Raw genomic sequence first — 17,077 nt, 5'->3', positions numbered from 1 at the left:
GTGTGTATGTTCGCCGCTGTCATGTGTCCTGCTGGTGCATCATTAGGTATGGCTTTTTATTAGCCTCTGGTGTGCTGGAGATGGGAGGGGGGTCAGCATCACTCCGGCAGTAAACTAGCGCAGCCGTCAGCCCTGCACACGGGAACAAACACCCCATTAAACCAAGGCCTTCACATATTACTGTAATAAAAGCTCCTGCTCTCGCCTTTATGGGCTTTTTAATTATGTCTATCCGTCTTCCTGGGCTTGTGAGCAACAGTTCATGATGAGCCCCATTTCACGAATACTCCGCCACTGGTAGAAAGCTGGAGGGGGTGAATTAAAGGGAAGAGCCGAAAATGGCCTGGAGCTAAAATATGACTATTGTTACTTTGATGGTACTTTATGTTTTACCTCGCAGCGTGGAGCTATTGGCACTGCTTTTCATTTCATTTTTTTTCCAAGGGTTTTCTTTGTTTTACATGTATATTAGTGTAAAGATGGTAAAAACCTCATGCAGCTCAAGTGACTTACATGGCAGCTCCGCAGTAATGGTGTGTATTAAATTAAGTCCCTGGGATCAGGGCAATGGCTGGACTAGCTGCAGGCTCCCTAAAAATTAACCATACAAATCATCCATGCATGAATTCAACATAAAGGCCATTTCAGGGTCATTTCAAACCTTGTTTGTGTACAGTACCCGCCTGATATCTAAGCATGCTGATTGATGGAGCAATATGCAGTGCCTCATTGTGTACATAGCCTGCATTTTATGGCCAGGTCATTTTCTGCAAGGCTGGACACTGTGGCTTAACCCCTTTTAACCTTAGCATGCAAACACTTGATGTACAGTGCAGAGGCACCTGAGCAACTGTGCAGATGCTACAGAATAGAGCCCTCTGCTGCAGAGAAATACGACCAGTTTAACTCTGAAAACAAGCCAAGAGGTTGAGGGAAAAACACCTCTCAAGAGCTTGCACTTGTTTATTGAGATGGTTGGCTTCAATCTTTGGCTCTGTGCAAATGAGAAACAAAGAGAAATGAGGCCCGGCTCTGAATGTTTTATTGTCTTAAATCAGGTGCAGACAGTGTGTGCAGTGGGCTTATGTAGTCTGCTGCAAGTGACAGCACCCATAAAACCTAGCAACACCACAGCCAGTGCTGCACCCACTCCACACAGCAGGGCTATGGATGGATGAGAGGCTGAGGGAGGAGGAGTGGAGCAGAGGACAAACATGATCGGTTCCATTAGTTACAGCATTTTGAATTAGTGATTAAGAGACAGCATTTTGCAGTTATGCTTTTACATGTGTGGAAACCACCAGTGGAGTCTTACCCGTTTGAATCACACGTGTCTGGAGCAGCAAGATGGGCTCTGGAGGGAGCTCCGACACCTCCGTCAGCTCCTCCAGCAGGATGGGGCCCAGAGCAGCCGTCCCCTCCCACTGCAGATCTGAAGGGAGACCTTAAAAGTCCAACAGTGGGGGAGGATGGGGGAGAAAAAGAAAAATCTACTTAGTGCATTTAGTCAGCTGAGTCGACCATTCACGACACGACTGATTGGTTGGACAATTAAAGGGATTAGCTCAAAATCAATCCTCCCAAGATGCATAAACAACGTGTGTGCCAACTGAGAGCAAGTAAGCTTGCCTAAACATGGGCGGAACCTCTGCCTGTCTATTAGTGTGGGGGTGATTTAATTCACTCAAACCACTTGAGTTCTTTTCTAATATAAGTAGGATCAGGACCATTCAGGTCTGTTTGGCTGGATCACATATAAACACATTTTCTGGTGATAACTTTTTAATGATCGTACCAGAATGTACTAAATGTAAAAGCTTTTTTCATAAGGGATGGCATCAAAATAACCCCCCCCCCTCTTCCTGGGTTAGTATCAAATGTTCAGGATTCATGTTGTGTGTAATGTGCTGTTGCTTCTGTAAACTGTACCATCATCTGCTGCAAGGCTTCTTTTCCATCTCTGCTCGCTGCAGCTGCTTTCACAGCAGCCACACACCTTATTGTCTCCACCTGACGCCACCCATCTGTCCAGAGCCAAAAAAATGTATTCTGTTAGAGAGAGAGAGAGGCTGAGCAAAGCTTTTCATAGCATTCATGCCACGGTAATGCAGGGGGTGGAAAAAATATACCAGGGAAAGCTGCATATATCATTTAAACATAAAAATCTGTTTGTAGGAACTAACCTGTTAGCCTCAGTCAGGAATGAGCACGCTTTGTGTTGCGAGTCGATGGGAACAGAGAGTGTTGTTGCTTTCAGATGACATGTGATGTACAGCTATGAAGTCACACGCATGATGTACAGTATTAAACATGGGTTACCACAGTTCAAAATACTGCACAGGCTGCCTCTCTACAAATGCACATGGTGATCTTAAGTCAAGTGATCAGTACAACTTGGTAACATTTTTGTAACATTATTAGCATGTACAGTTGACTGATTTTACTGAACAGAACTTTTTACTTTGCATCTTATTACAGCTCATGATCTGCTGAATATAGTCTATGCATGCTTGTGTAACCATTATATTGAGGTTTTTTTGCTCCAAAATCTTAATAAAAAGGCAATTAAAGGCACTGATGGATTTTAAAGCAGTCAGATGCGTTTGGGATTAGAATTTCCTATTTGGCTAAGACTCATCAAAAGGTTTTCTGAGTTGACACTGGCTCATTTCATGGCACAGATCCATTTTGGCTTCTTCAGTCTATCATAGTTACTGAGTTTAATGTTACCTAAGAGGGTGTTCATTCCCTCAGTGTGAAAGTATTTGAGCTAAGCTTCTGAGGATCGTATGGCCTTCAAACAACACTTAAAAAAATGTATATATTATGTGCCAACTTAGCACGTAAGAGACTAACAGAACAGCAGAAGAAAAAATAAAAAAGGTTAAAGAAACACCTTGACTGCTGCGAAACACACCAGATGGCTCAAATAAGAAAGAAAAAGAAAATCTGCCTAAAAAGTCAAAATGTCTGACAACAGGATACATGATCAGTAGTTTTAAAAGTGTATAAAAACACATCTCGCACTCGCTGTACTTACAGCGTTCCTGTGATCTTGGTGGAACCTGAAGGCTTTCAGCAGGAAATGAAGTTTATCCTCCTGGCTCCTCTGCATGAAGTAAGACTTGGCTCCTGTCAGCTTAGCATCAGTTAAACACCTTAAATGGCAAAACACAGATTCATATTCATAAACACATCCTGACTCTTTGCAGGACAATACATGCTCATTATGTTTTTTCTAAACATAACTCTTGATTATTATGACCAGCTGACTCTTTTAGACAAACACATCCACTTGACTGTTTACATTTCGTGTTGGTTTCTGGCCTGTTCACGTTTACCGCACAGCTAATCCACAGCTTCTCACCCATGGTTGCTGATGAAGGGGTATCTGGGTTGGGATCTGGGGTCGGGGTTCACAGTGGCCACACAGCTGTCCACGTAGACCCTCAGTGGAGCGTGGTGACCCTGGAGGACCGCCGCCTCAATATGCATCACGTCACTCAGGAAGTAAACACTGGAAGGCCTCTGCGACTGCCAGTCCTCTAATCAAATACGGCAGGGAAAAAATATAAGTGGAAAAATAACGCTGGGGCCATCAGTCTGATTAGATGATGCCCATGGGGGAAAGAGAGGGCCAGCGCAGCAGCAGAGAATAGGATATAGGTACAGAAACAATAAGAGAAAAGGACTTTAAAAGAAGGCAATAAATGGATTACATCATCGTTAACCTAGGTAAGAAACACAGATGAGGGTCTGTGCCTGCAAAAACTCATTTAAAACTTCCATCATTTCCTTCATAACTTCATACAGTCCATGCAAGTAAATCACAGGAGATGCGGTGGGGTTCTGCTCGGCCGACTTTTCAGACGAGCAATTTATTCGCTGCCGTCACTATCTTGCGCCGTGTAGCTTGGAATTAATTAGAGAACATAATCAGCTGTTTATTGATCACTGTATTGTGCAAGTGACCCTGCTAGGTCAGCTGCAGCCTGCAAGGCATGTAATTTCAGCTCATCACCATGCATCAAAAGTTTCACTCCTGTTTATCAAGTCGCTGTTTAGCATCTTTAACAGTCACGACAAAGTCTGCGAGGCCTCGAGTGATTGCAATTACGCCCTTCGCTGGGGAAATTAGTCAAACCGCCTGCCACAAATCAAAGTTGGTGTTTTGTTTTTTTTTTTTTCTTGCCAAACATCAGCTCCGAGTTTTTTTTTTTGTTTTGTTTTTTAACGTGTCCCCCACCTGTCATGAGGCGCAGGGAGAAGTGCAGCTGCTGCTCTGCTAGCATGTTGGAGGCGAACAGCTTCCAGGTAGGCCTCATGGCGTTGCTGCTCACATAATGCCTCCTGTGAGGACAATTACAGGAAGGATGGGCATTTAGAGACTAGAGAGGGGCTCATTGAAGAAGAAGAATATGCACCTCACTCACAGGGAAAGGCAGGAGTAGAGAGAGAGGATAACATAATAGAGGAGAACATTAACTGGGTTCCTGCAGGGTTGCAGACCTTTACCTTTGGTAGTGGCATTCAATTACCACCTCAGCTTGACCGGTCCTTAAAATGAAGGTGTTGCCAATGGGTGTTGGAGAGTACATCAGGGAAAAGGAGTATATGAGGGCGTCTTGGGTCATCTACAGAGAGCACACTGTAGTTATAGTGACTTCAAATACACAAGAATTGATGGACAGGAAGGCAGAAAGCCACGCACTGTCATTGTGCTGCCGCAGCCCTGTAACTCTGTCTGGAAGTGCAGGATGTGGTCAGCAGCGTCCAGTGCAGCGCAGCCTCCTAAGGTCAGATCACTCGGACGGATCAACTGACCGTTTCCTAAGAACAAAGAGGGAAAAGGCACAGCTTCAATCAAGACCATTACCTGAGGCCATTTCTTTTCCCGGTCCAGTCAATAACACTCACGGCAAGTGCAGGTTCAGCTACAGGACAAATAAAAAGGTTTCTTAATGCGTCGCTGTAAAGTCAGTATTTGAGTACCAAGAATGTCCCTTCGCTGAGTGAAGAAATAAGAGGAAACATAGTATTGATCGGCGAGTCCATAGTCTGTGCCATTTGCAATAATAAGCACTGAGTGTCCCTTCTTCACGGTTCCATTCAATTTTCCAATTCAGGCCTCTAACCTGGGCCTTTCTTTTTCAGACATCAGAGCATGTTAAATGGACCTGTGCTGGTGCCACAAAAACACACACACACACACACGTAACTGGCAGCCATTACCTAGGAAGTTCTGTTTGACCTCTACGGTGACTCCTCCCTCACCACAGCGCACTGCCACGCTGTCAGCTGGCACAGGCACCCGCTGCTCTATCTTCACCCGCACCTGCACATCCATTTACACTGAGATTATCTGGTGCATAGATCAATGAGGCTGCGCAGAAATAATACATTAAAAAGGTTTTGAAGTACTTTTGATTCTTGCTTGACAGGTGGGTGCAGATTTGGGCCTTTTAACAACTCTTGAGCGAGGGCGGTTTCTCTCGGCTCCAGCTGCTCTGAGGTCAGCTTTCTGGCCTCTGATCTCTCATGGTTTTGAAACGTTTGCGTCTGCTCCGCAAGAGGCTGGGCCGGGCTTTGCTTGCTGACAGCTGGGTTCCTGAGCTGGTAGCTCCTGAGCCGGTAGCTGACAGGAGAGCGGACCGGATCACCTTGTTCTGTCCGGTTTGACTGATGGTCTGCCGTCTGCGGCGATCTTGGCAGCTGTAAGCTCGCTGTCACTTCTTCCTGTGGGATTTGGTTCAGAGTCTCATTGGTGCTGAAGTTCAACCAGTTTCGTGAGGCAACGCAAAGATTTCCACACGAGAAGAGAAGCACAGATCCTAACAAAACTGCTTCACCGAGCCCCATCACAACCTTTCATACAAAACCCTGGGTTTTCTGTGTGTTCAGGGAGAAATGCTTTTGTCCTTTGACCAAAACTAAGGAAGGGGAACTTGGCTCTGACTCCACCTTCTCCTAATGACTTGATTGGAGTCCAGCCTGAAGGATTCAATCTTTCAACCTTTTCACTGAACAGAATTGCAGAGTAGATGACGGCTCTTTGGCTGCCTTTACAGTCTCTTAACTCAGCAAAGACTCATTTCATAAAAAAAAATTATTAAATCTAAATAATCAATAGTGCATTCCTTGTATGGAAAACAATGGAAAGTGCAAAAAAATATTGTGCATTCTTTAAATGTTTTAAAGGCAAACCGTGCCATCTGCCAAATGTCCACTTGTCATGATGCTAATGCACAAAGACATTTATAAACCGAAACCTGCCCGACCCTAACAGTGAGTGGCTTTCACTGCCCTCATGAGGCAAATCAATCAACACCCTCAGGGGGTTTTTGTGCTGCATGGTCTTGAGTGTCGAGGCGATGCGGTCCACAGTCCGCAGAGCTCAGCAGAGTCACTCATAAAACTGAGATTTATAATCATCCCCTGTGAGACTTCACAAATGTCACCACCACCAAAGGTACATATGTGTGTGTGTGTGTGTGAGACATGTGACAGGAAGAAAGGGGTGTGTCTTGAACCGGTGCCAACAGGCGCGTCAATCATACACATGGGCTGAAAGGCCCTGTTTTTCTTGACTGTTTTTCTTTTATTTGACCTGGTATAAATCTTGCCCTGGTGAGACGTTCAGTAATGACAGCACAGTGTTTCGAGGTCTGTTTAACCTCTTCATCTCTTTATTTTTCCTCACAAAACTCAACTTAAGTTTTATTTAGATGTAGAAATAAAGTTGACTGTACTGTTTTGCACTCTGTGCTCGTTCTGGCACTGAAATCACAGTATATGATGCTTTTGGAGACAAGATTTACAGCTGCCTTATTCCATTAAATATATGCTGGTGTATCATTTTTGTGTATTTTTCAAAATTCAGATTGATATAATTATATATTTTTTTTAACTCCTAGATCTTCACTAGAATTTAAAGCTGCTGTTATACCTTATTTTTCTCATTGTCAACAAATGATAATCCCCAAAAGCAACTGTGCAATAGATAGATTTTATTTTGTTTTTGCAGAATGTGCATTACTCATGCACCCAGAACATAAATACATTCATACAGTAAAGGTACAAGAATTCAATCAATTCCTTCTAACTTCCCTACCTTGACTGTTGAACTCAGCTAAAGAAAAATCTTTAGAAATATACTTTTTTTATTTTCATAAAAGCCTCAGTAATTTTATTGTTTTTAGAAAATATTGCTCTAATAGGAAATAACTGTGCATTTGTCAGGCACTATTTGCAGTGGCGGATTAATATATATTTGGTGCTTCTGATTGTTTCCAGCTGCAGGACAATGTACGTGGACTGACTCAAGATAAACCACAGTGCCCATGTTGATGGTAATGACGGAACATGTCATTCAAAACACATATATATCATGCAAAATGTCAGTCTTTGGATACACAGAAAGTACTTGTCATTGGTATAAATTGATTGAAATATTGTCAGCCTCATTCTTTAAAATAAAGTTGACTCAAAGAATTTCAAAAAGCCATTTTGGGAATACTACATGTAAAACCTCAACTTTCTTCCTTAACTCTCTCTGTTTAAATTCTTGACTTTTCCTCTTAGTTTCAGCTTGTATTAAAATAACTTCTTTTAATGATTCGTTACTCATTGTACAGACATATACTCAGAAAACAATGAAACTCAACATTCCTCATCATTTACAGCCATACCTGTGGCTTTTTCCGGTAAGAACATATGGATACAAACAATAATAAGATTTCATTGAAAGAAACTCCTGTTCTAAACACGAAATGGGTTTTTTTTTAAAGTCACTTCCCTTGATACAGACACACTAATCTAGGTTGACCTACAGGAATACATTACAGCTCTTCCTCTCTGGCGGGATCTCCCTGCAGACTCCCCAACAGAGAGGCTGCTGTTGTCAGGAACTGGCTTTTATCTTCTGCTGATCAGCTGCAAAACAAAGAGAGGAGGTGTGTGTGTGTGTGTGTTGGTGCAGAGGGCTGGAGTGAAATCAGTCAGTCCCTGCCAGTTAGCCCCCCCCCCTCTGCTGCCGATCTCTAACTTGGTTAGTGGCCTCTAATTTGGCCCCCAGAGGGCCCTAATGCTGCCCCGATGGGGGTTTCTGAAAGGGTCCTGGCAGCCTCTACCCCTGCTGCCGCTCCCATCGGCTTCTGTTTCCAATAATCCAGGGATAGGATGATGCAGGTAAATACACAGATCCTCTGTTTAAACAATAAACACACACACAGCCTCACACACGCACACATCCCACTTGCACCAGATGGAAAATTGTCAACCAGGATGGCACACCGACGACACAGATGCTCAGTGACAGTAACACACACAAATACACACACATGTCCCTCATCAGGTTTTGCTGACAGCACAAAGTCATGGAAAAAAAAAAAAAAAAAAAAAAAAAAAGCTCGATTTGGCCCTCGCTGCACTGCACCATACGGATTACGGTTATGGAGGCTCATTAAAAACATGTAGTGGGAGATGGATTAGTTATAGCCTGCTGTTGTGGTGGGCGAGCAGCGTTCGAGATCAGCGGATTTCTATGCGTTTTGTCAGCGTTCACACAGCACTGAATAGATTTGCGTGGGACAGGGAGATATTTCTGAGGGAAATTTTGCCTTCCAACATGTACTGGCATGTGTTTTTAGAAGCTGGCATCAGTTATGGTGCCACTGCTCAGAACTATCTTGGTATGTTGGCGATTTTTAAAAAGAGAGCAAATGTGTGGATCCGTCAGGAGGGTGAAGTTGAAGATGAAATATGGGTTAGCAGAAAGAGTGAAGCGGGAGAATAATAAGTGTGAGAGTGAGAGGAGAAAGTGAGAGGGCCTGAAAGAAGGGGGGGGGGGGGGGCAAACAAAGGAGGGGAAGAAGAAAAATCTGGTTGGGGTCAGTGAACCTCAGGGTGAGGGATGAGACACAGCAGCCCGGCTGGTGCTCGGTCCGTCCCGGTGGGAGCAACGTGAAATAACACCACGCCATGGCTCTGATTCACGGCCCATCAGGAGCCATTTCCAACACATCTCCACACACGGACCCACATTCTGTTTTCACACACTCACAGGGACATGGACACACACCCGGGAACATGCACTAACACACACAATCACCGGCACCGGCCCACATACAAAGGAAACTCACACACACACACACACACACACATGCAGGGAGCTAATGGACTGTTATTAAAGACATGCATCACACCACGTCACCTACTGACCACACACAAAGCCACACACACACACATCTGCACATTGCTTACACACAAACACCAATGGGATAATGATCTCCAAGCAATAACAGCTGTATCATTTAGCAAAAAGCCACAGTGGCACGGCGAGGCGACGCCGACACACTCCTACTCTGGAGCTCTCAGGCTGCCGTTACCCCCGCACACAGCTGACCTCATTTTTTTATCACTACATCCATGACATTTCTCATGAAGGGATCGTTGTCTCGCTCAATGGCCTGCCAGCGGCCTTTGTCACGGTATAAAGGTCCTCAGCACTGGTTGATTGACAGGTGTCATCGCCCCATGTAGAGGGACAAAGCGGCGGCGGGAGAATCAGGAGCTGACCTTTAGTCTCCTACTCCGCCCTACATCCTGGGCACTGAAGTCGCTCTCGGGGGAGCTACTTTTCATTTTCCCTGTTATCTGATCTGATTTCTTTGCTATGGAGGAGCTCATCTGATGATAGTTAGCTGTTTGTTGGTTGGGTAACTTCTTTCATTTGTTGTGTTGCCCAGTCTGCAAACACCCAGATGTCATGTATCAGAAAAATAAAGATTTTAAATCTCTATATTTTGTATTTCTTTGAAGTTTATGCTTAACTTCTACTGTTCAGAAATGACTCTATCTACTGCCATATATGATCATCTATTATCATGTGACCAGAATTTCATAATTAAGCTGTAAAATATGACAGCTGTAAAGAAGTTTTACTTTGTACGATGAGGTGACAAATTACAGGTATAACAAAACAACATTTTTAATTGTTTATGTTTGCACGTGTGTAAGTCTGTTGTGTAGAGGAATGTGCGACAATGAAAGAAGCCTTATTTTATTTTTATTTTTTTCCAAAGGTGTAATTTCCTAGCCATGCTGCAAAAAAGAGTGTGTCTTCATGGCGCATTTAAAGCCCCCCTTCGCTCTGAAATGTGTTGTGCTTATTGTTACTTCTTGCTTCTAGCCTCACTCTGCATAATTACGTTTGTTCGGAGTTTGACACTGGAGGGCTGCTTTCACACTCATCTGCTGAAAGTTTCTCTGTGCTCACCTTAAAGCTCAGTTTTACACGTGCGCATACCAGGATAGCAGGATTTTGTGACATTGCAGCTCATCCGGAAGCCAGTCGGAGTTCAACGTGCAGCTTACACAAGCGTGATGCAGAAACGTGAAATATTCAGTGCGCATACAACAAGAACTGACCTTTCAGAAAGGTGGGAGATGTCTTGTGTCCAGTAAGTAAACTTTTGAAATGGACAATATTTGCATATTTATAGATTCAGGATTTTTCATTGAAGGAGAAAGTAGTGGATGTGTTTTTTTTCTTTTTCTTTTTTTTTTTTTTTTTTTAAATATGCCTTAAAACATGTCTGGAAGTTGAACTTTACTATTTAGCATGATCCAGCTGACTGCACAACTTGCCAACATAAACCCTTTAAAGGACCTATTTGTAAGTTTTGCTATCGCTACGTAGCCAATTAGCAGCTGGTTACTTACTAGTCTAGAGGAAATATAATAATAATAATATCAAACTTCAGCTAGCCCAAGCCATTCCTGTTGCCTATAGATTTCTGATAACTCTACAGTGGAGCTTTGGAGCTATGAGGAAGTGACTGCACAACATAGTACTGGTCATGTAGCTGTAAAAACTATGAGTGTTTAACATACTAAACATTAGAATCTGGACACAGTTGTTATGACTGTGGGTTTCCACGTTGCATTATCCACATCTACTGTCTGCAGCAGGAGTGATTTTAGAGGTTTCTATATTTTTACACATTTTTGAACATGAACTGACATGTTTTTGATGTTAAGTGCTTCTGGAAACCAGTGTAGCTGCTGTGAACCTGACTACACTTTAAAAAATACTTTCCTTTAAAATAAACAGTTTGACATCCGTTCTCCTGCGAAGCGTTGTCTGAGAGGAATCTGAAGTGTTAGACGTTCGCATAATGTGCAGCATCTTTCCACACGTCAGCTTCTTCCAGTTGGAGTTTCCCACTCCCAACCGTGTTGTCACTTCAAAATGCCGGTTGTAGAATAACATATATTAATTATGCTTCCATATGACCTTTAGGTTCCTCGTGTTTAAATGCGGGAGATGACAGGAAACAAATGATCGGAGCACATTAACATACCATATGGTGGATGCTTTTAACCAAAGTGCTTCACAGTGCCACACGAGCGTGGGTGGCCCCGTTGGGAATCAAACGGTGTTCGTTCCATGCTCCACCCGTGACCTCACTGCCACTGTTTTATTCCAGAGTTTATATCGTCACGCTGCGTTTTAAAGGATGAGGCTCCCTTTGTAGAACAGGACATAAATGGTGTGTTTGTGCGAATGAGGGTAACATGAAAATCTATCTTCCTTACATGGGCATATAATGTGTGCTTTCAGTCACACACACGTGAAAGTCTTACAGCCCCCTCTTCTCTCTCTGTCTCCAAAATCTCTCTCAGTTATGCTGCAATTCAAGCCTTTTGTTTAATAAACAATTTGTCAGTGATGTATCGAACGCCAGCTCTAATTTGATTGTCTGTGAAATGTGTATGGAGGTGGCTGCTTGCTCTCCCTCTCTCTGTCTCTTCTGTCTGCGGAGCCGGCAGTGATATTCTACCCTCTCTCTCCCCTGCAGGTGTGTGTTAGCGTGTGTGTGTTTGTGCCGGCCGTGTGGCGTGCGCGTGTTCACGGGCGTTTGTGTGTCTATGTGTGCGGGGATGAGGATGGAAGAGCAATCCTTAAGGGTTTGCAATTACATCTAAACGGCATAATCGGACATGATGGATGGCTGTTGCCTTTCCACAATGTCTAGACCTCAGCTCCACCAGCGCAACAAGGTTATAGGAGAATAGGAAATGATGAAAGATTTAATAGTTTTGTTCTGCCTCACTCCAAACCGAGTCCCTGTTTCTCCACTGAACCCCCCCCCCCTCCCCTTGTGACCTCAGCAACATTTAGACATTTTCATCGCAGACAAATCGACTAGTTTTCTGAGCAAAATGGGCTGAACAACTTAATTCTGCCATTTTACGGCAAATAGAGAGAGGTTTAGAAGAAATTGAATATCTTGCTTTTCATTGTTTTGTGGTTTAATCCTCTTTCTTTCATCTAGACGGGAAATAGCGCAAGAATATAAAATATTAACCAGGCTAATTTGGCCATCAGAGGGACAATTCTGGGCTAAAATGACCCATTGTATATCTTACTGTAAGTTCTTGAATTAGTTTTCGTCAGTAGGTGGCACTGTGGGACCAAAAGTTCACCACACCTGCTTAAAGCTGCAGCAGCTTGGATAAGAACAAACCTCAAGTGCAACCTGGTAAGTACAGGGTGGCAGGTACAATGAGGTGTGTTGTTCTGGTTCTTGAAGCTTGGCTCTTTCTCATCCCCGCTCAGTCCTTCAGCACAGAGCCAGAGGAGACAGAATGACACGTTGTATTTCAACCACAACAGCCTTGCACATGAGGACACCAAAAGGATCAATTTAGGATCTGAGGTAAGATGTTAAATGGACAGAATTGCTCTGGCAATTTCTTGCAAGGTTCTTGCAATTATCGCAGACAATTGCATCCTTTGACTGGCCAGGTGATTTAATTGAAATGAGAGTGGTTACAATACAAGATTGCAGTTTGCATGGAAACTATTCATCAGTGAGAGTTTAGCTGCTAAAAGCTAGTGACTGTACAGTGGATGCACACACAGAAGTTGTCGGTGCTGTCAACAAGCTGAGTGGTAAATAAAAAAGGAGCGGTAGCTTTGTCAGCTGTACCTTGTAATTACCCAGATGGCCCTTGTGTGTGGCGAAAAGTGAAAAACAGCGGTCGGGAAAGCAGCTGGTAAATGTGAAGGGAAGACAGGAGGTTGTCAGAGACGGAGAACAGACATCTTTCTTACAGAGGTGGCGATGAATGAGGTCAGCCAGGAGCTGTCGCCACTCTCATTGTCACCAACGAGGAAGACAGGAAGGAGAGATATTTGGGAGAAGGAACAACCGTGCTCTTCCTTGCCTCTTGTCAGATGAGTCTTTGATTGTGCTTGTTCATCTTGGCACTGTGACATCACCAAGCTGGCTTTTCCATGAGAGCCTCATTACCCACAATCCCAGAGGTTGACAAAGATGTTGTCATCACCTGAAACGCCGCCGTTTCTCTCTCTCTCTCTCTCTCTCTCTCTCCTTTCTCCTTCTCCTCCCTGTCTTTCTGCTTCGTTGATCAGGCAGGCGAAGCTGTCGCTCGGGAGCATCACACAGATGTTCAGTAAGGAAACAACTCAAAAATAGACATGATCCCTGGTAGAAATACACATTTCATGTCCTGGGTGAGGCGGCTGTTATTGTCACTGCTGATGCATGAAACAGAGAAGAGAAGAGAGGAGAAGAGAAGAGTCTGACTCTGATTCTCCTCTGATCAACAGGCCTCTTGTGCAGCTGAGCCCACCTTGCATGACTTGAAATAAGCTCTAACCCGGCCTCTAAACCTCCTATAACTGTTTCTTACCTGCCGGCCGTCCACTTTTTATCTCGGTCCTTTGATCAGATCAATATTTTCTCAGACACGACTGTCGTCCACTTGATTAAGAGGACTGTTGGTTCATTTCTGCTGCACACCAAAGGCGCTGCAATGAGGAAGGTGCGCTCAGGCAACTGTTGTGAACACATGCGAAAGTCCATTTCTATGCATACACCAACCTTCCCCTGCTGTCTGACCAGCTCCGCCCTGATCTTCCTTGCAGCAGCTCCCCTTCTGCAGCCTCTGCAGCCCAGCCATTAAAATGCAAACACCCACGCCAATATGATCACTGAAAACACGGCAGAAACAAACGACTTTGTGAAATAGCTGCCGGCAGAGAAATCATTCTTGCCCTAATGTCGGCAGCTCGCAGCTCTGACAGTGAAAAACAGAGCAGAGAAGAAAAGTAGTTTCACCCCCCTCGACTCTCCCTGTGACATTCTGAGAGATATTTACCTTGTAAAGATCTTGACATTTCACTGTGCGCTCTAATAACATCCTGAAATATGAATAAGAGTGCAGAGAGTGGAGAGGAGCCCTGCAGAGCTTTTGTTAACAGGTATTGATTGATACTGAGGGGGAAGGAAGGAAGGAGCAGGGACCACATGAGGGCCACGGGGAGCCACTTCTTTACTGATCATCTGTTAACCTTGTCAAAAGATGTCACCCACTACCTCTCACAGGCCGGGAGCGTTCTTGGTGGTCATCACAGGGGCTGTGATTTCCTTATCAAAGCAAAAGCATATTTCACGTCAGGCCAGTGTCGTTAGACAGCTGAATCGATATTTGGATGCAACAATTGCAGCAGCAGCGACATTGCTGCTGTGAGACAGGACTGAGTTAACTGGAATAATAACGAACTAACTTTGAAAAAAAAGCTGTTGGCTCTCTCATCTGCACAGGTCAACAGCTGTAAAAGCAGTTTGGACGGATTCTTTAAACAGAAAGGGACTCATTACTGCAGTATAAAGTCATTTCTTATGCTTATGTAAGAACTTTATATTGACAAGATGAGACTTGCTTTGCAATTATCCCCCATGTGTGGTCTTATCTGCAGTCGTTTTATGTTGTGGTGATCTGACATACACTTTTATTATGGCTTTTTTACCGTAAATCTGTCTTCAAAGCAAACCAAATGGCCTTGTTACGGAGCAACATTTTGAAGTGAACTGAGCGAAATTGAATTGGTTTTGAATTGAGTTTATCTGCGAGCCAGACGCCATCCAGCCAGGCTGCGGTTTCTGATGGCATCATGGGGTCAAACCAGGAACTGCAGACTGTCATTTGGCAATGCAATCATTTACTACTGTCATTATACATTACATCATCCTCATTATATTGAGAATGATTATGGAATAACTTCAGAATAGAGTTTTATACTTATGATTTCACTTTTGTTCGTGCCCAGTTTAAACCTGTTTCTCAAGTCTGTGCAAGTTTGAGCATATTCTGTCTGTTTAAAGTTTCCACTCTCCATTCAGTTCAGTTAACATCTGTAACACCATGCTAGCATAACTAAGTTGCTTGTCCCATCTATTATAAGGTTTATACAGATTTTGTCAGATGGTGAAAGTGAAACGAGGGTCTACAGTCATGCTAGCGGCACCGAGCGGCTGTGTGCATTGTAGGCACAGCAGTGCTTTGAGCTGAATGCTATCACTACTGTAGTGACAGTCTTTTAGGAGTTGAAATATTTCACTGAATAAATGAAAACTTTGACCAGCTTGATGGTGATATATGAAAAGTCAGGGTGTAGCTGAAGTCATCAGGATTCAGATTTGCACTGGTGGACTGGTTGACAGGCTGACATTGCCAGAGAGCCTTGTTTGTAGTGTTGCTCAAAAAGCAATCAGGTTTTTTACCTGACTCTGTGAAGCTTTGTTTACCAAGTGACTTATGTAAAATTAAGATTGACAATAGAGAACAAACAGTGAACAAACTTAGATGTAATTTACAGGCAAAAACAAAATGTCCACACTTTGTAGCCTGCAAGCATAGACCTGAACACACAAACTTTTAAAACTGAGTTTACAGGTACAAAGTTGCATGCATAGGACAATACTAGGTTTGGTGCCTTGCTCAAAAGCATTTCAACAGACTCCTGCTGAAATGAGTGCAGGGCTTGAGCAAGACACGCTGCAGTCCGACTGTAAGACTTGATCTTGCTGTGATCAAGAAGAACCGCAGGGAATTCAAAATGAGCGCATACATTATTACATTTTATTCAAAACCTCCAGGAGCTCGAGATGACTGCATACATTATTTTATTTTATTTTAATGACATGTAATTTGTTGCACATAGTAGCTGCCGTTAATTTCGCCTTCCATGATGCAAAAAAAAAAAAAAAAGAAGCAGTTTAAGGTAATTACAAGAGATTGTTTTAAATGGAGGATAAATGGCTTACTGCAGGCTGCAGCTGAATCAATACTTTACTACAGTTTGAGACAGTGCTGCATCATTTGCTGAAATTACCACCATTGATTGGTTGCTATCAGTCATTTTAATTTCATTTTAAATGACTGTAAGGAAGGGGAGAAAACTGACTGGGACATACTGTATATTGGTTTTCTTCTGAGGGATGTTGCAGAGGTGCTACAGAAAAAACAAAGTAAATTTCCTCCCTGAAGGATCGCTGAATAAACCCAAGCTGTGTGAGTGAGCTTCAATTTTGCTCTATTCACTGTAATGTAATGACAACAGCGTTTGTTTTATGTATTTTCTTTGGAGTCTTTTCAAATCTGATTTGCCTTACTGCAGTCAGTTATGCCTTAATTATCAATTGAGTCTGCTCAACTCAACAATTTCTGCATAGCTCAACTGTGAGAGTGGGATGGTCGGGTACGAGGTCAAACACTCAAGTCAAATGCTGTGCTAATGAGCGTGAATCATGCCATTGACCACCCACACGCTGTTGACTCTCAAGCACCTATTGATTTTTTTTGGCTTGGACAAGCTGTTCCTCCTCTGCCCACTCGACGACCTTCTGTACTCATCTCTTTCTTGATCCCTCTCTTATCTTCTAATGTTTTCACTGACCTTTTCTTCCTCTTTTTCAACCCGAAACTTTCTCAAACATGACAGGCCTTTGACTTCTTGAGTTCTGCTCTCTTTAAAGGCGTGACTGCCCGGAGTTAGGGAGGATATCAGACAAGAAAAAGCTGCTGATTCAGTCTTTGGCAGCAACAATGTGTTCTTTGTCAATCTGGGATCACCTGGAGGGCAGCTGGTCTTACCACAGTACTGCTGAGGTAATCAAACAAGACTCTGACTGTTCCACTGGCGCCCTGTGAAACTTTGACCTCTAAAGAAATGCATATTTGTGGAGCGGATGGCGCAAAACGC

The 17,077-nt window shown here is 43.5% G+C and overlaps 1 protein-coding gene across 1 annotated transcript; it reads right to left on the bottom strand.

Annotated features, from left to right (window-relative positions):
* Positions 1-1,026: 1,026 nt before the first annotated feature.
* Positions 1,027-5,863, bottom strand: LOC139609705 (zona pellucida sperm-binding protein 3-like). Its single transcript, XM_071464582.1, has 11 exons — positions 5,422-5,863; positions 5,233-5,335; positions 4,712-4,830; positions 4,516-4,634; positions 4,247-4,350; positions 3,368-3,545; positions 3,041-3,158; positions 2,184-2,275; positions 1,930-2,024; positions 1,316-1,444; positions 1,027-1,182 (listed from the first exon to the last, which is right to left on the bottom strand). The coding sequence occupies exons 1-11, from the start codon at positions 5,857-5,859 to the stop codon at positions 1,055-1,057; spliced, it is 1,623 nt and encodes a 540-aa protein (XP_071320683.1). The 5' UTR covers positions 5,860-5,863; the 3' UTR covers positions 1,027-1,054.
* Positions 5,864-17,077: the final 11,214 nt, after the last annotated feature.

Source organism: Trachinotus anak, unplaced genomic scaffold, assembly GCF_046630095.1.
Source record: "Trachinotus anak isolate AG129_WGS33_773 ecotype Australia unplaced genomic scaffold, CSIRO_AGI_Tana_v1 ptg000026l, whole genome shotgun sequence".
In the NCBI taxonomy this organism is placed as follows: domain Eukaryota; kingdom Metazoa; phylum Chordata; class Actinopteri; order Carangiformes; family Carangidae; genus Trachinotus; species Trachinotus anak.
Note: the sequence above shows the minus strand (reverse complement) of the source record. Positions and strands in the feature narration are given on the sequence as shown.

Excerpts from the sequence above, each read along its gene's own strand:
- LOC139609705 (XM_071464582.1), bottom strand. The coding sequence starts at position 5,859 with ATGGGGCTCGGTGAAGCAGTTTTGTTAGGATCTGTGCTTCTCTTCTCG. Across the intron at positions 4,831-5,232 it reads GGTCAAACAGAACTTCCTAG|GAAACGGTCAGTTGATCCGT; the intron begins GTAATGGCTGCC and ends CTTTGTTCTTAG. Across the intron at positions 4,635-4,711 it reads GCTGCGGCAGCACAATGACA|ATGACCCAAGACGCCCTCAT; the intron begins GTGCGTGGCTTT and ends TGCTCTCTGTAG.